The 23669-nt window shown below is 36.3% G+C and overlaps 1 protein-coding gene across 6 annotated transcripts in view; it reads left to right on the forward strand.

The window, feature by feature from the left end:
* ITCH (itchy E3 ubiquitin protein ligase) overlaps positions 1-23669 on the forward strand; it is a 69488-nt gene that overhangs the window by 19082 nt on the left and 26737 nt on the right. For 2 of the 6 annotated variants that reach the window (XR_015702917.1, XM_087749526.1), the window contains exons 2-11: positions 6579-6669; positions 9232-9370; positions 12531-12655; positions 13928-14065; positions 16254-16296; positions 18478-18647; positions 19834-20068; positions 20932-21027; positions 22376-22550; positions 23518-23584. Coding sequence is in view for 5 of the 6 variants with exons in the window: in XM_087749526.1 (XP_087605652.1) it covers positions 6600-6669; positions 9232-9370; positions 12531-12655; positions 13928-14065; positions 16254-16296; positions 18478-18647; positions 19834-20068; positions 20932-21027; positions 22376-22550; positions 23518-23584 (1258 nt within the window). In the remaining variant the exon portion in view is untranslated. Of the gene's footprint in view, positions 1-5363; positions 5567-6578; positions 6670-9231; positions 9371-12530; positions 12656-13927; positions 14066-16253; positions 16297-18477; positions 18648-19833; positions 20069-20931; positions 21028-22375; positions 22551-23517; positions 23585-23669 lie in introns of all 6 variants that reach the window. The other 4 variants (XM_087749527.1, XM_087749528.1, XM_087749530.1 and 1 more) reach the window with 4 other exon arrangements.

The raw sequence follows: 23669 nt of genomic DNA on the forward strand, positions 1-23669 counted from the left end.
ATTCTTTTAACCTTTGTTTTGCTGGTTTTTCTGATTTATACATGCACATTTCCATTCCTTCTTTGTTCATACCAGTCTTAACATCTCCATTACAATCCTTTACAAGGTATGTTTACTTGTAGCAGAAAAACATTCAATAGAAAGATTCAGGGTGGTAGTCACCTAAAACAGATTCAGATAATCTCACTAATAAAATATGATTAGGCCTGTTGATTTAAAGGAGTTGTGACTTCTGACTCTGATACACCACTGTACTTTGAAAGGGTGTAGAAATGATAGTTTGTAAGCAGACATAAAGAGAAAGTGGTTCCTGTGTTCAGCCAAAAGTACAATGGATTGTGTATATTGTATACATTAATTAGGGAAAAATGTAAAATACACATTTTTAAGACAGCATAATGGATGAAGTTTCTGCTTCAATGTCACTCTTCTTCCATCATTGCAGCCTCTGAAGGTCATGTCACTTGGGTTGCTTCCCAAACTGATTAAATTGTATTTCCCACAAATATATTTTTAGCTAGTATATTGAATTGGCTCAAGCGTTGTCTTTGAGTCTGCATCTCACTCATTCTTATCAGAACAGCTGCCTGTATGTTAGCTTTGTAAATAGTTAAACTGAGCATGTACACAGCAAAAGGGAGGTGTGCCTATAGTGCTAACTGGCATATCAGTGCTGGCTCTAATCTGGTGAGTACAGTTATTGATAGCAGTAGAGATAGGGCAACAGCTCAGTAATTCAACCTAGAGTCTGTTTTTGGACCCAGTATGCGTTGTATTTCACATTTGTTCAAAAAACAATATATGCATCTGGATTTTAAATTTCAACAGATGTATTATGGCAGAGACTACTTTGATTTTACGGCATTTTCGGTCAATAGGTGTAGTGCTGCTCACACGCAGTAACGGCCAAGGGAACTAAGCTGCATTCTACTGTTAAAACCCTCTTTGTTTCCGTTCCTTACATAAATATCCCTTGATGCAAACCTCATAATTGCTTCCCTTTCAAATGTGTACTCAACACTCTCACAATCTGTGTCTATTCTTTTCTTCCTGGTTGATTACTCAGCAGTTTCTTTCTGTATGTCTTCTTACTGGTTTGGGCAAAACTGACCATGTCCTTAAAACTTATTTTAGGGGAAAAAAAAAACGGTGAAAATGTAAAACAATAAAAACAGCTTTGTCAAACCACTTTTTACTTTAAAGATGAAACTTGAACAGTTAAATTAACTGCAAATTTGCTAAAGAAGTTGCCAAACCAGCTGTCCCTGCCTAGGCTTACTGGGTAATTATATCTAACATTTAAGAGAAAAGAACTTTTCCACAACATGTGTGCCTTCAATTAAAAAGAGGCTTCAGTGTTTTGGGGGAAGGAGAGGAAGCATTTGTATTTAATTTCTCACACACAGAAAAAGTGTGGTATTAATGTGAACAGGTGACTTTGAACTTTCTCTGAACTATCTAGCCTAATCCCTTCTTAACTGTCTGTAACTCACATACCTGTTGATAAAAAAATTAACTGTTGTAAAGGGGACATGTTACATCTTACATGCAGTTTTTTAAACAAAACTTTGTATATGTTACACTTTTACCAAAGTCTGTATTTCCTGTGTTACACAGTGAGGTTTTCAAAACCATTGTTAAAATTACTAGGTATGTTAAAGAAATTTTTTCATTATGTGATTTTTTTTTTTTTACTGGATTATTGAAACAGCAAATACGCTTTGAATTGGTACACCTGTAAAGAGCAGTTTAGCCTGTTCTTAAAATTAATTACTAAACATAAGTCTTACAGCAGCCAACAATGTGCAATTATTTCAGTATTTATTTAAATTATAAAGAGCATGTGCCAACATATCTTCAAAGCTATGCATGTATAATATACAGTCACAGGATTTCATTCTGACCTAGTTGTGTCTTCTATTCTTTCAAATAAAAATGAAACAAAATTACCTTCAAAATCAGTTCTTTAACAGGTTAATCCCGTCGCTGAATAAAGTAACCATAAGTTAAATTGGTGTGACACTCTGAAGATCTCTCAAGCCTTTGACAGCATTTTTCTTCTATTTATACTCCCTGATTTTGTGGGATAAGAAGCTCCTTGCCACCTCTTCCTGTACTTTCCTTGAACCAAGAAGCACTCAAAGCTGCTTTTCTCCCCACTCTTCCTCATGATTTGTTAAAAGAAAAATAGATGAGGATCCTCCCTTTCTGCCTTCCCTTTTCTGAAAGTGTTTGTAGCATCTGGGCTGCGCTCCTCTAGAATTTCTTCTTTCTCCCACACCACTTGCACAAAAAAATCTGGTGATGAAGTTTGCTGGCTTGGATTAAAATGCTACGGAAGATGATGCAGTTTGGCCTAACAGCCAGGTCATGCCGTAGGGGAGGCTTCTGAGAAAGCACTCTAGTTAGAGGTGGAATTCAAAGAACTGAATCCCCAAAGGATGCGTGGACTGAGTTTCCTACTGTGAGGTGGATTTATTTTAAGCAATGTTTGTTCAAACCTGCTCGAGTACAAATAATGACGTATGCAATTATGAAGCTGAGCATAATTTATCTAATAATCTACACATTATGGTAGCATGTTATAAAAACAAACAAACCTACCTGGGAGTAGGTATGCAGCCACCGAAGAAATTCAGGCAAGCATTTGAATGGTTTATTTTTAATGACAAGAAGATATGAATTCTGTATTATATATCTTTTTATATGCCAAATAATTTGTCTTATTTATTTCTAAGAAGATTACACTTACGTGATCATGCTCTGAGTGTCTGTTACACAGCCTCGTTCTCTCTGTCACAGCTTTCAAACCTTTCAACTAATGTTCCTAAATTTCAAATTCTGGTAGGTTTCTTGGAAGCGGGTAGCAGCATCTGAGGGAAAAAATGGCAATATAAGCTTACTATAATTTAAAACAAAACCAGAACAACAACAAAAATCCAACAAAACCAAACCCTAAATATTTATGAAGATGTGTGTGATTTTTCTACTGCAGAAAAAAACTTGAGTGTGCATTCTCAGTTGTTTGGAATGACAGTTTCAACTTGGGGAAGGACTTGTTGCATTACAGTGAATTTATAAAGCAGACATACCTAGTTTATATTGATTTCTCAAATTATATTTTTGTTCATAAAATGATTATTTATAATATAGCTTGAAAGCAATCTTGATACTCCTTTCCACTGGAAAGGGGTCCGAAGGTCTAGTACAGTTCAAATGCTTGTTGGTGTTCACACATGATGGCTTGTTCACATCCAGTTGCTGACAGAACTGCTTGTCTTAAATACAGACAGTTGCTTTTCACAGAATGCTAAATATTGTTTCTATTGTAATACAACTAAATGGAAATAATTTAATAATGATTGAAGAATGTATGTTGTCTTATTTTGTGATTATAAGTAGCCCTAGGCTGTTTTTGAGTTTAAATCATATGCAGTGTTTCCATTAAAAATAGCTGTTAATACAGTAGTTTCTTACCAAACAGATTTAATTTGTGTGCGTATTTGTTATATAAACAAAGAAGAGTTAAATGCTAAAAATTAAGTTTAAATGTAGAAATCAGCTGGATGTGTGTGACTTGTGGGGTTGTCTCTTGCAATCTCTTTGTGCTTCTTCAAAATGTAGTTCATTAATCATCACGGATTCTTATTTGACTAATTCAGGTATTTTAGCCTTGTTTCCTAAGAAAATGAGGAAAATTGTGTACAATTCCATCTGCCAGTCCTGTTCTGCTCTCTTCTTCCCCTTTTCCTGTGTGTTGCACTACAAACGTTCTTAAGTGCTGATCCATTCCAGCTAAAAATTGATGGAGATGGAGGTATCATAGTTGATTAAATTTCTATGAGTTATGAAAAATCTGGATAGTGTATGTACATGCATGGTAGGGAAGAGACTTAAATTAGTGCCTGGCTGAGAGAAAAGCTGCAGCGTGAGTTCAGTGATAATTCCTTGCTGGATGCCTGGCTTGGAATCAGCTGTTCTGCGTGCTGCGTCTTTTTCAGCTGGCAGTTAAGGGGAGCAGAAGAGGCACTGGGGTCGAAAACAGGAGAAGAGAAATAGGGCTATTGAAGTGCAGGGCGCAGGTAAATTGTTGCTTGCTGTTTCTTGCTCTGGAACTCTCCTTTTTCCTGGTTAACTAATGGAGCTTGCTTTAAGTGAAGAGCCTCTGGATTTTACCAAGTGTGCAATAAAATAAGACTATTCGGTTTTATTGTTCAAAAATAATTAGAAACTTTATGGCAGCTGAGAGAAGTAAACAATGCATAATATAGTTTCTTGTTTTTAGCAGTATTGGGAGGCAGTAGATTTCTTGAAATTTTACTTAAGCTAATTGTTAGTGAAAACTCTCACTACATAGACACCTGCACATATACGTGTGCTAACTCAACAAATGTTTGCAGGACAGTCATTCTAGATGTGATTAAGCTGCTAGAATTTTTTCTGCATATTCTCAATGAAAATGATCAAATATTAATAAAATAATTTTAATGAGTGTATTTTGAAGGCTTAGAAATGAAAGTTAGCTTTAACATGTGCTTCTGAATGAATGTTGTATGCTGTATGTGCTTACCGTATGAATTGAAAATTATCACCTTCAGTAATTGCATTTGTATTATGCGCAGTGTTATTTCTCCAGGAGCAAAATAGCAGCTCTTCTGTAAATGCAAACTCCTTTAGGCTATCCAGTATGTGTGTATTGGTATTCAACTGCTTGCTTAAAGCATAAAGGATACCTAGTGACTTTGGTAGAACTAATCACAGGATCAGAACTAAGAATTGTCCTCTAAATCTTTTAAATTTAGACTAGTTTTGAAATACTTATAATAAAAGCTTTTTCACTCTAGCAGAATTTAGATTTGTGTGATTCACATCTGGAATCTAGTAATTAACAGTACTGAACTCCACTAATAACACTATATACTATTCAAGCAAGTCGTTAGTACTTTTTTTGATGGTGTCATATTCTCCAGTAGTTAGTACTAGCATCAGCAAGCTATAGGATGCAAGAACTTCCCATTTTACCATGTCCAAAATACCTGTGGAATTATCAATTTCACAGTAATTGTCACAGTATACAGACTTTTGCTTCAGATTGCAGCCTCTAAAAAGAAAGTTGTGATGTTCAGATCTGGTCTCCTTTTACAAATTCTGTTTTGCATGGCGTACAGAGGGTGAGACATGCACTTGTTTAGACTGCTGGTGCTGTTATCAGTGGTAAGTTCATACATATAGCCTTTTGTACTCAAGATACAGATATCAGCAGCTTAAGCTAACATGTTACTTTCCTTGTTGGAAATAACGTTGTGTGCAGAAAATGACCTGAGAGCTGGCGTGTGATATTTGTGATCTGCTTTGGGATTCAGATTCGGTGGCTGACTGGCTGGGAGATCTGACTGTGCTGGTTAGCTGACCCCTTGGCCAGAGTAGCTGAGCCTCGCAACAGATGGGAGCCCAAAGAGAGATGGGTCAGAGATATAGGTGGATGAATGGTTTCGCAGTAGGTTATGACCACAGAAGACAGTGAGGAAATGGCACAAAGGAGGGAACATGGCGTGAGAGGGATGCAGTAAGTATTCTGGAAGTTGTATCCAGCAAGTAATTTGGAGTCTTCAATAACCCATTCATTTTCCAGTGGGTAATCCGCTGTAGAGAACTTACTGATATATATCTAGTTTAGTTGGTAAGGGATGTTGAGCTGAAAATGTGTTTTAAAAATGAATAGGAGACAAGGATATCTGGATATTTCTAAAGTGATATCTATTTTTAATATAATAGCATACTATTTCATTTCTGTCTGTTAATATCAAAACTATATGATGCATATTGTCCACTTTCTACCCCCTGCCCCCCAAAACCAAATACTGCATTGAATCAAGTTCAAAAAATAGTAGGAATACCTGCTTGCTTTGGTGTTGGGAGGATCAGGCTAGCACAGGTGTGATGACTGGGGTGTGGTAAGAGGGAGGGTTGGGTTGTAAAGGTTGTCTCACTCTCAGAAAGTGAGGTTAGTTCCTCTTTTAGTGAAGTGCTTTGTAGAATTACAGCCCCTGTCTGTAGACTTGATCTGACCAAGTGAAAACAAAAGACATACAGAAGCAGGTTTCTCTAAATTTGAAATTCGCTTTTTACATTTTCAGCCTTTTTCCTATGCTTATGGGTTGTGGTTTTCTTTTTTTCTTTTTTTTTTTTTTTTTTTTAAAACCAAGTAATACTTGACATGGGAAGATAAACTTCTTACCCAGGACTTACGACATCAAAAGAGGCAGATATTTTCAGACATAAGAGGTACAGCAAACTCTGTGATTAGAACATCATTCGCTCTCAGTTAATTGGCAAATTGAAGGGACAAAATCAAAAGACCTCTTTTGCCTAGGACATGAATATTTACAGATTATGTAATAGTAGAGACTAAGCCCTTTGTAAACCATTTTCTGTACTTTAGGGAAATGGAAAGGAACTAGAAAGAAAACAAGTGTCATGGTTTTGTTTGCAGTATAATGTATCTACATGTCAAAAACCAGATGATTTAATTTTTGAGTTTTTGAGGATTCAAATGTTTACATTGTCTCTTCATCCAGATTCAAGATCCAGCCCGTATTATGGCTGGCAGTGGGTCCAGATCAGGACCATCCAGTGGGTTTTCCATGAAATCACAGCTTCAAATCACTGGTAAGCCTTTTGAAAGGATACATCTTTTCTGGTTAGAAATGTAAAAGTGTTTTTCCCACAATTAAATCGAAGTTACTGGTATGTTGCATTTCAGGAAGTTTTGAGTTGTACAAAACCCAAGAGAAGTTGCACAATAAAATTGATGGTGTTATGCCATCAGAATATATAGCTATCTTACTCAGGATTTTATCTGAAATGTATTTTGAAATGATACATTTTTGTGTAAAAAAAAAAAAGGAATAATTATTTTTGAACGCTGTTAAGTAAATTGTACAGAACAGTTCTCTTTGAAATATAATAATGTAATATGATACTGCTTTCAGTACTAACACTTGACATAATACCAAATTTAACACTTTCTCCTAACGATCTTTTTACATCTCAAGCTAAGTGAATCTGAACTGCTGTTCATTAAATTTGATTTATTGCTTCTCCCTTGTTACATGTTTTTATGGCCACCATTGTAAAGGAGCTTTAATAAAAGTGTTGGTGAGAATATTACTGTAATTGAGCACCTGTAGATTACACAGGAATGGATTTACATGACATGCTTTGCTTTTCATAGTGCCCCACCAACAGAGTAGCTGTCGAAACTTAAGTACCAAGTTTTCCTCACTTTTGTTCTCTGACAAATATTACGGAAGCATAAAAGCTGAAGCCTGGGAATGGGAGATCTGTGGATGTGCGCAGGTCTGTTTAGAAGTATCAACGGTAGATTTTGCACCCTCAGTGTGGAAGAACTGTGGGTATATGCAGAAATTTCACAAAGCTGATATTGTGGGGATGAAAAGAATTGTCAAAAATAGATGGGAAAGCTTTAGACTAGAAAGGAGGTTGGAACTGAATAAGTTATACTGGCTCTAGCTGTCATACTGAGATCACAAGCTTCTTTTTTCTCAGTAGGCCATGAGACTTTAAGAGAAATCTTGTCCCTACAGGTTGATATTGGAGAGAAAATTTGAAGAGGTTTGGAAGGAGGTACATCCTCCACATAGCTATGGAGAGCAGAGCTAAGGATTGAAGTGGTGATTGCTGTTTAAGGCTTGCTCCGCTAAAGGCCTGTGACTTGCATAAAGAAAGTGAAGTTGAAGAAATGTCTCAGTGTTTAGAATTGAGACTATTAAGATGTTTGAATGGTTCTTAATTTCCGTAGACGTTCAGCCATAGTCTGCAAGCAAAATGTTTCCTGTGCAAGCAGGCGTTGCATTCTTGTAGACATTTCTGTAAACAGCACCCCTCACCTGCCCTGTCCTCACCTCCTCTTTCTGCTGTCTTCATTAGTTTTAAATGAACTTTCAGGTTTTCTGGGTAAGAAAGAACCTTGACAGTAGGTACAAGACTGCTGATTTGTGCTGCCTCAAAATAGGTCTTGATGCCTTTGAGATAGCTAGGGATGTTGAGGCGTGAGATGCTGTAGTAGAGAAGTACTGGAGACATGAGGGGAAGGAAGGGGAGCTATTTGTGAATATTAATGTTAGCTAACTGAAGTTAATTTCTGTAAGATGTTGGTAGTATAGAGAGAAAGAGTTTCCCTTGGGAGCAGTTCAGAGCAGTTTATACTAAGCTACTTCTCTAAATCTCTAAAGGAGCATAGACTATAAAGGGAATCTAGGTAGATTAGCCATATGGGCTTGAATTAGTCATCTTTTTTTAAGGATGTAGTGCAGCTGAGGTGGGTGACGAAAACACAGGAGACCGAATTGTTAGAACAGAGTGGAGTTCACTGGCCAATTCCAAATGATATCATCTTTGTCTTAAGTACTGTTTTGTGAGTTTAGTGTTGCCGAGGAATCCAAGAAAACTCCTAATCTAAGAGTGAAATGTTGGGGGTAGACTCATGCACACGCATGCTTCTTTGGCTAAATGGAGGCAACATAGCCACAGTGTTTGGAAAGACAGGAGCATTGCAGTCAATGATGTTGAATGTTTAAAAAAAAAAAAAGGCAAAACACCACCCCCCCAACCAAAATCCAAACAAACAAAACCCAAAAACACCCCCCACCCCCAGGTTTTGTTATTTCTAGAGCTGTAGGTAGTTATTGGAATTCAGAATTTGCCTTTAGTTAGCTTTTCTGTAAGTTTGCTTTGATACAGAAAACTTGACACAAAGTTCTTTTTCTTAATGATGTTCTTTCCACCAGAAGTAGTGGCCGTTTTCCATGATTCCTTAATGAGAGAGATCATGTTTTGAGGTTTTTAACAACCAAGTGTAATAAACTCCAGGAATTCTCTTGGCTGGTGATAGACAGGAGGAGGTTGTAGAGGATATTTTCTACTTTCAACACATAAGCGCTTTTGTAGATCTTATACTGATTATTATTAATTATAGTGTCTGATGTTATAGAAGTACTGTTGCATGTGGCATTTGTCTGAGCTGTAGCATTGTATAAAATGATCTGCAATGCAGAAGCATTTTTGTCCATCTAATGTATTTTTTTTCTTGAGTGTTATTGTTAGGCATCACTGACCTGATACTTGAATACTGAAGCACACAACTGAAAAATATTATTTGCAATTGAATTCTTATTGAGTAAATTATTATATTTTTCTCTTTCTTAACAGTTATTTCAGCAAAACTAAAAGAAAAAAATAAATGGTTTGGACCTAGCCCTTATGTGGAAGTCTCAGTAGATGGACAGTCAAAGAAGACAGAAAAATGCAACAATACAAATAGTCCGAAGTGGAAACAGCATCTTACAGTGTAGGTTTGATGGTTTTGTTTTCCAATTTATTTGAGCTAAATTAATGCAATTGACAGTGGGCTTAAGGTTTGTGCTTTTATTTTAAGCAAGGCATTCAGTGTTACATGATATGAAGATATTTGTGTAATTTTTGGAGCAAATATGCTATAGCCTGGAATATATATTTACAAACTATTGCATTATGTCCTATGGAAAGGGCCGAATGCTTATGAAGGAATGTATTCTGTATTAACGTAGGTGGCATGTCAAAGGAGCTTTAATTCTGTGAGTAGTAAGGAAAGTAAGGTAATTTGATATTAAAACTGACAGTCCCATGCACATTTTTGTTGTTACATTTGAGGTTACAGTGTTTCAGAAATACCCTGGCTGAAAAGTGTAGCTGTTCTTTGTGGACCACTTTGTTGTGTACCATGCCATAGCACAGGTAGTTAGCTGTCTAGCGCACGTCTAAATTCAATCACAAGTACAAAATTCTGGATTAATTTGCGCCTTCAGAGTACAAAACTAACATTAGATTCAATATGAACACAGCTGTTGATGTTTGCTTGGCTCAGGATTTGTGTTGTGAGATGATATGAAGTGTAAAGCACAGAAAAAAAAATGATCTGCAGCTTCTATAAAATTTAGTTTTATCTTAAGAATGTGTCACATGCAACACTGGGATAAAGGTCAGTCTTGTGCTTGCACATTTGCTTATGCTTAAATTCTAGATTATTATTCTTGAGGCACTTTGAACATTCCTGCCTGATGAAAACCTTTTTTGTGCCTGTTCTTTTCTTGTAATTCAGATGATTATGAAGTTTTAGTTACTACTGTTTACTTTCCACTGCAAAGAAGTATTTTAAGAAAAAGACCTTGTGCTTTACGTGCATATCAATGTGCAAGAGCAGATTTTTCTTCTAGTTTTTAAAGCCTGCCTTTTTTTCTTTCTTTTTTTTTTAATTGAAATGTTTGTGGTTTGTGCTGTGCAAGTCCACACAATAATAGACAGGCAGTTTTTGCTCTTGTTCAGTAAGTGCTGAACAAACACCCCGAATGCATATCAACTTCATTGAAGATTACACTAATGCTACGTGGAACTTAGTGGAGCAAGTTAATGGTTTTTTAGGAAATATTTTGACACAGCTGCTTACATTCAGATTCAGAATAAAAAGGAAAAGTGTAATGGCTTCTGCAAATGGGTATGGACCATGGGTTCCTCTTCTAGGAGGCAATCTGTTAGGTGGAGCTGCATATTCTGAAGGGATTGTCCGACTGTGGAAGTCTGGACTTGTCAACCATATACAAGTGAAATTATCCACTGAGAAAATAAACAGTCATTTGTAATACCTGTTTCTCACAATTAAAATAATTTAAAAACCTATAAATGTTAGAATGTTCCTTATAGAAAAAGAATATCTGTATTAAAAATTACTTTGAAGTTGCTGTTAGGGACCAAAAACCAAAACCAAAACCACAGAAATGTGTTCATACAATGTCAGCAACTGATACTGATGTAAATTTGTTTCTCTGTTGTAAGGCTTCTCAAAACTCAAGGGAGCGTGAGGGGCAGGTGAATATTTTACTTCTAAGCAACTTTCTAGGAAAAAGTTTTGTGAGCCTATTCGTAATTGTAATGTCAGCTATTCTGTGATGCTCATCGTTCTGCTATTGTCAGAATACTTTTAAGAAAGAAAAAGAAAAATCTAGGCTTTTAGGTTTTTCTTATCACTGGGAGAGTTCTTTTATTCTCCAAGATTTGCCTGATCACATACACTATTTCAGCTGTCATCATCTTGCTGCAAAATGTTTGGTGAGATTTAGCAGTTCTGAAATGAGCATGGTTTGATTCAGGTTGTTTTGGAGCTAGAGGGAGGAAAGCTAAGTAACTGCCGTGGCAGAAAATATTTCTGTTTGCATGTGTTTCTTCTCCAGTAAGGGGCTCTCCCAGTACAGTACTGCTGGCCTAGACCTGGGAGTGGAGGGTCTTGCCGCATACGTAATCCTTGATGAAGAGCTTTCAGGTTTAGGGAGTGACTCTGCTGATGGTTTTTCTAGGAGCAGAGATCTACCTTCTCTGCCACAGGTTGACAAATTCAAACTGTCTGTGTATTTGGCAGAGGCTACAGTATTGTGGTTTTATGACCTTACCAGTGCACTAGATTTTTCAGAGAGAACTTTGACTCTTGTTTGGACTGTGTAGAGGCTTACATTGCCACTGCACTGTGCCTGCTCTCTGGAAGGCATCTTTCCAGATTGTGGCACCACGCTTTGAATGAAATTCAGATTTGTGTGTCACTAAAACAAGTAAAAATTTAAGAAAAGCCTCAGGGGAGTGAAAGGGGGGTAGAAATAAATGGTTGAATTCTTCTTTGAATTACTTGATTTGGAATGAAGAGAAATTGTTGTGATAGTTGGGTCCATAAGGGACTTTTCTGGCAGTAGATCTGGAACCAGTTCTCCCAAGGACATAATCAAATTAGCACACTGTAGAAATAATACATCCTACTCCTGGAAATGGTGAGGGAAGTTTTTGAATTGTTAAGCCATGGAAGATGTAGCATGTTCTTCTGTTCTCAGTAAATGCATTGTGAAGCCAGAAGTATACTAGTAAAATGTTAAATAATTTTGTATATATTCCTGCTTCTTTGTCATAATATGATGTAAGTATGTGCCAGCTTACTAGGGGACCAGTCATCTTCTAAAAAGACTTGAAATAATTTTTAGTATTTCTGAGTACTTCCCTTTTTATGGGATGTCCTAAAATTTTCTGATAACCTCTTCAGAAAGCAAATTTGCTGTCTTCTCTCTCTGTGTGAAAAATTCTCACATCAAGGTACGCAAATGCTGAACACTCATGAAATATGAACCTGCAAGAATCCATCTTTTTTTCTAATCCTGGTTACATTCAGATGCTGAGTGTGAGCTGGTAGTTTTTCTATAGATATTTTCCTTAAAATAGTAATAATAAAAAATACACAGTCTTGCAACAGCCTTGATTTACATGACATATAAACGTGACTGCATACTAGAATGTGATAATTAGAAATGGTTCAATGTTACCACCGTTATTTCTTTGTTTTTAAATAATTGTAAGTCACAGTTGAAGTAGATTGCTCAGTTCACCCACTTCCCCTGCCAACAAATGCCCTTACACATTGCTCAACTTTTTCTTTTCAGAATTGTCACGCCTGTAAGTAAATTAAACTTTCGAGTGTGGAGCCATCAAACATTAAAATCTGATGTCCTTCTGGGAAGTGCTGCTCTGGATATTCATGAGACTTTGAAATCAAACAGTATGAAACGTAAGTATAAGATTAACAATACCTTGGAATGCTGTAGCATTTGCCAGGAATTGTCTGTTAGTGAGTGCTGTGTGCAACTCTGTAGATGGCCCCTAAGAATTCCTTTTGTTGCTACAGATTGCACTTATGAGCTTCCCCCTCCTTTTTCAGTGTAATCTTTTTTTCGTTATACACAGTCTGCTATGGTGTCATTGAAAGCATGGTATTTTTCACTTTGTTAGTATGAGCAAGAGTGAAAGCCTAATTAAGGAAAAGAGTGTTTCCTTTTATATAGCTTAAAAATGAAAACTCTGATATGTTCCTGATGCTAGACCAGGAAATGTGTAAAGTTATTTTTGTTCTAAATAGTGTTACGGGGATATGTTGTATTATTTCATGCATCTTAGAACTAGTTAGCCTTTAGGCAGTATGTGCATCCTATGAAGCTTGAAAGACAAGTATAAAATTCTACACACCCGTTAGAGAATTTGTGTTGCTACAGCGTGTAACTTTGTGCTGTCATACTTACATTCTGTCCTTTAAAGAGGTGTTTGCTTCTGGACTTTCAGAGGTAGGCATTGTAAAGGCAGCATGTTGATGGCAGTGTAATAAGGTGTTCTCCTGACAGCGTGCTACTGTCCTGCTGAGTCTGGGTGAAAATTACCTTGAGTAACTACATTGTTCTGTATGACACCAGATATCCTGCTGTAATTCACTGAATTTTGTTTCAAACCATTTCATCAAGAATGTTTATTTGCAGTTCTGTTTCACTGGAAAACAGTTATTTACCCTGAAAATACCTTTTGTCTGGGGATGTGATGCAAAATCTTCACATTCTAAATGTGAATCTTGATGTCATTAGATAAATGTGAAATATTTTAAGCGGAAGATAGAATTGATATCTGCTCTGTATGAAGAATAAGGTGAATTACATTTCCTAAGTATAGGTTTTTGAGGACAGGAGTATTAATTGCTTTAGAAGCGTGGGCAGAAGTGTGATACTCAATCTCTGCTGTAATGATAATCCTTTCATTAGGCAGCAACAAGCTTATGCTCCAGTTTTCCCCTTTTTGTGGAAATAATGACTTTTTACTGACATCTGGAAATGATTGGTTTTACCACACAAAACTTAAAAAATTTTGGAGACAGAGCTGGGTTTTGTTTTGGTTTTGTTGTTTTTTGTTTTTTTTTTTTTCCCCTTGATCACTGTGGTCTATGATTGCCTTCTTGAAGAAAATGCACGTTTTTGTCATGTGGTAAGATAAACTCCCATTCTTTTCTGTACTTTTTCAGTTGAGCAGGTTGTGGTGACATTGCATCTTGTTGGTGACAGAGAACCAGCAGAAGTGGTAGGAGATTTGTCTGTCTGTCTAGATGGGATGCAGGTAGATCCTGAGCTCCTAACCAACGGTGATGCCTCAAGTACAAGAAGTAAGTAACTTTCAAGTCAAATGTGCCCTCTACATAATATATGGTATACAAAGCTTTTTTTTTCAGGAAGCTTTAACACAATGTTTTAATAATCATAATAACAGCCGTTTCTATAACTTCCTGTTTGTAGAGACCAGAACTCTTATGCATTTTTATTTGAGGTGGAGTCATAGTCCACAGTGAAGATTTTCAGCCTTACTGTAACGAAAATAGGATCAGCATCTTTATTTTCTGGACTTTGCTAATTTATATCTAGCAGTCCGAAACTTTAAAGAAAGCCTCTAGCTTCCCTGAATGTTTAATAACATCATAAACAGAAAAGAATCTAAAATAAGTTAGTTTGATATCATCATCATAAGTGTTCTGCTCACTAGGAGACAGGGGTTTATATTTGTTTTTTCTTAAAATATCTCACTTAAATAAATGTTTTCATGGATTTTGTTCCCTGTGGAGTGCTGCAGAGAGGGATTCACTATTCTGTTTAGTTAGTGTCTTCAGTTTCAGACAACTAGTATGATTTTTAATTGAAAATCTTGATTACGTGTAAAATGTGTAATGACGCTAAAATAAAAAGTAAGGGTTTTTAGTTCCATTGGTGCAGGACAGGCAAGGGAGCATTTCTGAGGGTATTGTACATTGCAAAGTAGAAATAGATAAGAGGTTATTTCTCCAGAAGGCAGCAGTGGAGAGACTGTCTGCTGTAGCAACTAGCTAGGCAGTTAATTGGCAATTTTTAGGCTTCTGGGTTTTTTAAAAAGGACTGGAGGAGGTTGCTATGAGATTCCACCTAAGTATCATAGGAAAATTGACTTAACACACTTCTTAAAGCTTTTAGTCCATCTTTCCTTGCATCTTGTTAAAAGGATCAATCGCATGATCTGATGATGTGGGATTTTTTTTTTTTTTAAATAAAAGCCAAATGCTGGGACTGTGTGGGGCTTGCCCAGCAGGGCTGAAGTGTGTTGATAGAAATACCCAGTGAAAGTAACAAAGTTTCCTCTTATGCAATACTCAGTTTTCGGCTGCGCTTTCTTCCATTTCCTGAAATTCACCTACTGAGAAAAAGGTGCTAGCAAGTAGAAAGAGGTATGCAGTAGTGGAGTCGAGTACTTATATACAGTTTGGGGCTTGACAGTACAGACATGTTGACATACCAAGCCAGAAGTTCAGCAGAGGGTTCCCAGATAATCAGGGGACTCGAGGACATGAGGAAAGTGTTAAATCTTAAAGTAGTCTAACACATTCTTATTGTACAGACTAAAGGTACTTACAGGCAAATACGTTGTTTATTGAGTAGCTTTTTAAGTTAAGATTTCTGTTTCTGGAATTAAAATCACTTCCGTACACAGCCCGCTAACAGCACAATATCGTAAGCCTTTACATGACTGCATCCTTGCCTTTGGCTTAGATCTGTACACAGTTCCTATCAGAACTGGTAACTGATTTCTTTGTTAATGACATTTGTTTAATTCTATGGAAATAAAGTATTTGTGCTGTCTACATCAAGGAGCAGTTCTGTGCTGCATGTTCAAATATTGCAAATGCTGGCAAAAAAGGCAAATATTTCCAAGCTGGATGAATAAGCACTTGCAAAACGTTTGCTAATCTAGGCTGAGCTGCTATAATTTTGTTTGGAGTGCAGCCATGTTTTGTACCTGCTTGAATGCCTTTATGCTAAATAATTTACAGAGAAAGAGAAGGGTCCAGGCTAGAGAGCCTCAGTAAACAAAGCCCCTGTGGTTGCTTGCTAGCCAACCAGAGAGAAGATTTTAGAGAAGTTGTTGCCCTTCCTGCTCTGCCTGTTATCGTTGAAAAGGGAGAGAATATGAAAAGCTGGCTCCACTTGAAGAATAGAGAACACTGCTTAATACTGCTACAAAGACAGGAGGCAACGTTGTTGAACTGTGTGTGTTTGAGAATATTCATACAGTCAAATGATATCCTGCTATATCTTCCATAAGGTGAAAATATTATTCACAGTGGCAGTCGTTTAAAAAAAAAATAAAAATGTGTACACACACATATATGTAGACATGCAAAATGTATACAGGTTTGAAATAAGACAGTAGATAAGCAGTATCACCTCCACATTTGAAAGAAATGTGAGCATTAAAGACTACTTGATTTCTTGGAAATTTTTCAGAATGTTGCTTATACTTCTATTGTCTTTTTCTTTCTGGTATTTAAGGTCCTACACAGAACGATAGCTCCAAAGTAAGGAATGATACACGGTAAGACTTTTTTCCTTTTTTTTTTTTTTTATACTGCCTTTTAGTGTTTGCAGTTTTGAAAGACAAATTGTTTTATAAAGACGACAATTGAAAAATGTTTTATGAAGAAGACAATTTAAAAATTTCTGAGTATGCCCTGCCACAGTATCTGTTAAGATCTGAGCATGTCCTAAACAAAAATACTGTACCATTGTACATTCACATATTAAATTGTTTCCTATATGAGCCCCATCTTCGAGCTTCAGTTTGCCTCCATACCTGGCTGATCTTTTGTTGTTTGTTTGTTGTTTTGGGTTTTTTTTTTCCCCCTTCGTGTTGTTCATCCTTCTCCCAATGATTAACCAAAGTAAAATATATATATATATATATATAAATATATATAAATATATATATATATATATATAAATAAAAATAATCCCACTGGTGAGTAAATGGCACTGGTTATTTTCACACTGTTTTGCTTTATAGCATGGAGGTATCAAAATTATATTTAGCTTTGTTAAGAAGATACCAAAAGCTGTCTAGCAGTTGCAAAGTTTTAAGGTCGATATTGGATTATGTACCTTGCTGCTTTGTAGGATAAAAGTGTGACCATACTTGATGGCGATGAGCACCATGCCACTTTAATTAGTTCCCAGTACTACAAGTATTTTAAGGATCTGTACAATGCACAGCGCTCTTGGATGACATAAGTAGGAGTAGCTAAGTTAAATTTCACTTTTTTTTTTTTTAATAGATTGTAACTTTCTTAGCTATGTCATCTAAAGTCTTCCCATGAAAGTTTATTTTTGTTCTCTTCCCTTTTCATGCTCAGAAGAATGTTTCCATGCTTGGGTATTCAGAATGCCTGTGTGTGTAATAGCATAATAATGGTAGTAATAATAGCTGGTTTGGTTTTAGTACCAACCGGTGGAGTTCTTGGTGTTCATTAAAGGTCCATTTTGAGGATCGTGTAAATGATCTGGAATATGTCTAGCAGTGGTTATTGTTACATGTATAATAATGTGTTGATATGCGTTATTATACCTTAAGCCAACTGGTCAAATACACTAAAGATAAAAGGTTACACTTTTGACTTTAATATTCAAACAGCAGCAGTATGCTTTCTGGGACTGAGAAAAACCTAGGCTATAGCTCTTGCAAACTTCAGATCGCTAATGATTTGTACACTGTTTCATAGTCATTTACTTTGAGGTTGGTGTGGTATGGTATGAATTATGTGCACCACACCTTGTATAGAGCAAAAGTGTGTTTGACAGTGATATTGAGGTCAAATGTACATGATTCTACTTGATTCTCTATGACTTGTGATTTACTTGGGCTTACCTACTGGTTTTTATTTTGTGTACATTTAAAGGAACGTAATTTTAGAGGTACTGGGCTGAAACTGTAACCTATGATTTTATTACTGATAGCCTATGCACTTGACCTGTCAATTCACTAGAATTTTAGTTGACAATCTTTTTATTTTGCTCAACATATCCTGAAAATAAAATGCTTTAGAAGTAAAGATGTAGGTACCTATAACTCTGCTTAAGGGAGCTACAAATATATCAGAATAATACACTGCTAGGTATAACTGAACAGTACAGAATGGGTGAGTACTGCTATTTAGTTTCTTAATTCTTGTAAAGTTGAGAAGCTTATATTCATAGATGTTTGTCAAAACTTTAATGTTTAGTCCTAAATTCTCCAGCCCTTTTCAGAATTGAGTTTAGGGGGAAAATTAGTGTATGTGTAATTATTTTTTTCTAAAAATTTGAAGCATTCTGTGTGTTCTGAGCATATGCTAGCCCTGTGGAGCAAATGCACACAGGCTGTTCTCAGGTCTTAGCTTCCCATCTGATTAGAGACAAGCGGAGTTCACAGGCGGAAATAGCTCAGCAGCAAAATTCAGAGCCTGGGCCTAAAGGCAGGTGTATCGAGTTGGGAAATGAAAGAGGAGAATTCAGTGACAGATGTGTTATATACATCTATTTCACAACCTTTTCATCAGTTGAGGTTTCATATACCTCAGGAGATAAACTGTTAGTATGTTTATACAGACATATAGGTTCTTATAATTATTATGAATGTAAGAATCTCAGCTAGTCATACCTTACATTCTGGTGTCTTCCATAAACTTTAATGTCATCCATACACTATTAGAACAGTTCTCCTTTCTATCTTTTCCTGCAAAAGGACTAACTCAAATGGCCTTGAAAGCTGTGAAGACGCTTCTCCCAATGAAAACAAGACTGTTAATGGCAGTGATTCTCCATTACTCACAAATGGAAACTGCAAACCTTCTAGACCTCCCAGGCCTTCTAGACCACCTCCACCCACTCCCCGCAGACCCGCTTCAGTAGCTGGTATGTATTCTAGGGCCAGACATTCATTTCAAAGCTGCACACTCTTTGAATGAACATAGCTGTTGCTGATGATGATTTTTAACTACATTTTTTTCATGGTAAATTCTTTGGCAGATAACTTCTGAAGGACTATTTTTTAGCTTGCATTCAGTACATTTTGTTTAATCATTGTTCCTATTACTAGAAATTTTTTCCTTCCATGTCTGCTAAGTAATGATTGCAGTGATACTGCTACATATAGTGGAGACCGAAAGAAGACAAGTGAATGCTACTGCTGCGCTGACATCCGCTGAGTTTGAGGCTTGAGATGCAATCTACTGAAGGACTCACAGAACCGTCTCAAGTTGATAATACTGGGTTTTGAAATACTAGTTATTTGTTTCTGCAATTCTAGTTAAATTCTGTGAAAAGCAGCACTTAAAACATTCATTACTCTTTTGCACTGAAATGGATAGATTTTTTTTTTTATTTTATTTGATTATTTAAAAACTAGAGAACTTTAAGACAAGTAGTCCTGAAAAGTTAGTTGATGTTTTTAGGGTAGCTCTTTTACCCCCATACGCTGCAATCTGTTTCAGTAGTCTCATTATTGCAATTGTTAAATGCTGAGTCTGGATGGGAAAATGCGATACAGTAATTACTTTAAAAGATTAATCCACTGTAGTTCAGTAATAAGGCCTGACTTGTATACAACTTTTAATCCCACCTGCCAAACGGCATTCAGAAAAAAATGAAAAAGTTTAAAGAATGTATGTATTCCCCTCCCATTCCGATAATTTCTTTCCATGCAATGTTGAATCTCTTCTTGAAAATTTTATGCTTGTTATCTTTTAAATTATTATTCCAAATAATAAATGGAAAATAATTAACTCATCAATGCAAGAAAGGGGTTTTTTGTTTATAGTCGTTTAGCATTTACAGAATGCAGACAACTTGCTTTGGTAAATATGATTTATTCTATCAGAAATATAAAAATTGCACCGTTGATGGCAGTTCTTGGATTAAAGCATTTTTACAAAGTGAGACAAAATTGTTTTTTAGTTTTTATGTAAGCTGTAAAATGTGGCTGTATGTGTGCACTTGGAAATACCAGCTCTTGCACGTTTACTTTTGTGATTTACAACTAGAATAGATTGGTGGTAAATATCAGTTAAAGGCTTTTTTCCTTCTGTTTTTGACATCATAGCAAGTGTAAATGGTCCTTCATCCGTATCCACAGAAAATGATGGGGCCAGTGCAGGATCACTGGCAGGTACAGCTGCAAATACATCTTCAGAACAGAGCCCTGAGGGGGCAACAGCTGCAACAACAGCTCCTGCAACTGCTACACTCACCACACCTCCAGTATCAAGACAAGTCCAGCCAGTAAATCCTCCACCTCAGGCACTTACTACAGTCAGTCAAGGCCCTCTTCCACCTGGGTACGAGTTTAATGATTTGGTTTTGTTTGGTTGGTTTTTTTGCGGTACCATTTCTGGTTTTACTTTATTTTACTTAGAGTAGGTGTAACAAAACATTCATAACATCTGCCTTTTGCTGCATGACAAAAGTTGCCCCCGATATTAATTTGGAGGTTTTCATAACTGCCTTAATTTGCACGAGGTTGAACCAAAAGGTAGAAGAGGTCTGAATTACCTCTCTTACTCACAGGATAACTGTGAAATATAAAAGCAGTCTTGAAAACATTGGTTGTTGCTTTACCATTTTGATTTCAACAGAAATGGCAAATTAGCATACTTTTTTCCCCCGCAGTGTTACATTTGATGCAAATACAGGGGTAAGTTGGTATCCCAAATGCTGCATATGCAGAAAATGTGACCACTGCCCTTATGATGAACTCTGCATATATGTGATCTATGCAAAATTTGCATATTTTAAGGATTTAAATTGAATTAATGTTACTCTAAAAGAGGATTATGCTCTACAGATTATTCTGTTCAACAGGTTATTGATATACTTGATATTGAATACAAAACTTGGCTTCATTGCTTGCTAAAGTTGTATGTGTAGGCACGAATTTTAGCTTCAGTTTCCCAGAAACTAAAGGTGGTCATGTAGAACTTTTTTTGTATTCTAGTTGACATAGAAATACTGTTAATATGAACATTGTACCACTGTATATTGTGCAGCATTTTGGTGTATCTCATGAATCAAGTGTTTGTTTCAAGTGTTTTATTTAGAAATAAGTGTTTTATGAAAACAAACATTTCTCATCTTTATACTGTAGATGAATGATTGGAGTAGTTTGATCTGGAGGAAGATAAAAATATTGTTTTATTTGCAGTTGGGAGCAAAGAGTAGACCAACATGGTCGAGTATACTATGTAGATCACGTTGAAAAAAGAACAACGTGGGATCGGCCAGAGCCTCTTCCTCCAAGGTGAGCCAGGATAAGTCATATGATTATCTAGGATACCTGGATTTTTCAGAAATTAGTTGACTGACAGTTTACTAAAGCTAGAAAGCATGTTTGTAAATAGAAATGTGAACCCAGTGCAAACAATTGCTTCAGGTTGTCTCCAAGGAATTCTGCAAAAATGCATAGTACATAGTATGTAAAAGAGTTGAATGTTAAAAATAACAGAATCTGAATTTCCTGTCAAAGATTAAGCAAGTGCATCTTTACTGAGGAACAGATTTAAGTTAAAGACAGTAGACACCCCCAACTGTAGAAGAGAACCAAAACCACAGGAAAGTATTTTGGGATTGAGGTAACTATCAGCTTGAGCAAGAATGCCCTTGGTTACCTCTTTATCCTGAGGTTACTGTTTGCAATCCTTTGATCTTGTCTCAGGGTTCCCAGCTGCTAATTTACTATGCTCTTATAAAACAGCTTTGGTTATTAGGTTTTTCCAGCTGTTAGCATCAGAACAGCCGGTGATGTTAGTCTCTGCATGGAAGTGGTGTTCACGTTTGTTCTATGTTTCTTATTTAAAAAAAAAAGTAAGAAAAACAGAAGAATTATTCTGTTACACTTCATTCATACTCAAGTGGTTCTCATGCAGTACAGAATTACAAAGTAAAAATGTGGGGATACTAAAGAGAACTTTTGATATTAAAGAACAAAAACTGGCAGACAGTCTCATAAAGGGAACCCATCTGTCATATTCAATTTATTTTGAGCTCTCTGAAAGGATTGACTAGTGTATTACTTAAACTTATTCAGAATGGTAGTGTTTTCACTCGTTTTGTAAATAGTACTGATTTCATATGAACTGAAAATTAATAAAAAAGAAAACAACAAGCCAACAACCCAAACCAAAACAAAAAACCAAACCAAAACCCTGTGCCCACACCTTCCTTTTCTGCCAAATTAGAGTGTGAGGAAATCTTGCATTTTACAGCCCAACTCTCAGGGTATTTGCTGTCTTTTTAGAAGAAACCAGCAGACTATTGTCGTATGGGTTGGGCAGGATAAATGCAGTAATGACAGTGTAGTACTGACAGTGGTTTGTGTAGCTCTTGAAAACTATTTCAAAAAATCCTGGAAGTACAGTAAATGGCATGAGTCTGACTTGGTATAGTGTGTGACAAAGTAAAAATGATTCTCGTCAAACAATTTTAGCTCTTACATAGTTTTAGTGGAGAGGAAAAGGAGAGAAAAATGTCTGCTGATGAGCCCATGCTTTATATCCACTTCCAACATACTGCCTGTCTACCTAAAAGTGCTTCTGAGCCCTTAAAATTGCCTGCTATTGAGAACTGTTGCTTGTAATTTTTTTTAAAAGCTGGGAGCGACGAGTTGACAACATGGGGAGAATTTATTATGTTGACCACTTCACTAGAACAACAACGTGGCAGAGACCAACACTAGAGTCTGTCCGAAATTATGAGCAGTGGCAGCTTCAGCGCAGTCAGCTTCAAGGAGCTATGCAGCAATTTAACCAGAGATTTATTTATGGGGTAAGGAATATAATGATTACTATAAAGGTTAAGTAAGAGAGGTATCTTTTTCAAATTTTAAATGCATTAGTCTCTCTTCCACATATTGAAAATATGTATGTATTTGGGTTTTGGGCATGCTTGTGGGTGACTTCCCTATAAAGATACCAGAGTTTGCTATGGTTTATTCTTTATGATAATATAGTATCTTTGTGTGTGTAGCATGGCAGGAAGTAATAATTGGTAACCTTAGTTCATGTCCTTGCAATGACTGGAGGCAGCACATATTTTTTTTTTTGTCAGCTAAATATAGGTGGAGTTCTTCGATAAAATTTATGTACAATATTAATAAAAGCCATGGTTCAAAACAAACTACAGCTTAGTAATAAGCTGGTTTACTTTTATTGTGTCTTGTATTGGCTTGCCCAAAGACGTGGAAAGTAAGCAGGCTCACAGGACATGTATTTCTGCTTTCGGTAAAATGAAATATGCACAATTATGTTATGAAAGCAGGGAAATTGAAAATAATTCTTCCAGAATTTTACATCCATTGTTTACCTCTGAATATTAGACTTTAGATAACTCTGACTCATGCTACAAGTTTATCAAGAATGGTGTACATTCTGAATTTGCTGTATGTGTAGAGAATAATAATGGACCTCATAAAAGGTGGTCGGGAGAACTGTACTGAATGCAGGAATGAAGCGGTTTATGTTCTCATTGTTTTGGGTGCTACTGTACTAATTTCCCTTCTGCGTAGGCAGGGGCACTAAACAAAGAATAATTTTCTTGGCACTGTAGTTAATTAAGCATGCCAAGATCTGTAAAATAGGCCTCCTATGTGGAGAAAAATAAATTGCTGGCATCTTTGCTTATATGTAACATTAACAAAAACGCATTTACTTCAATAATTCATGGTGGCTGTGGTAGAACATCTGGAAAGCAAATGACTAGTCATTAATGCGCCATTTGTTTGTGTGACTTGCAGAACCAGGACTTTTCATCCACACAGAACAAAGAGTTTGATCCTCTTGGCCCCCTGCCACATGGATGGGGTAAGACTGACTTGAAAGTGTTTTGTAATGCAATGTAATTAAACATTAAAGCATACTTCCGCCAAATTATTTTGTCAGCTGTTCT

This window comes from Nipponia nippon, unplaced genomic scaffold, assembly GCF_047370975.1.
Source record: "Nipponia nippon isolate SJK-2023a ecotype South Korea unplaced genomic scaffold, ASM4737097v1 scaffold_13, whole genome shotgun sequence".
NCBI lineage: Eukaryota > Metazoa > Chordata > Aves > Pelecaniformes > Threskiornithidae > Nipponia > Nipponia nippon.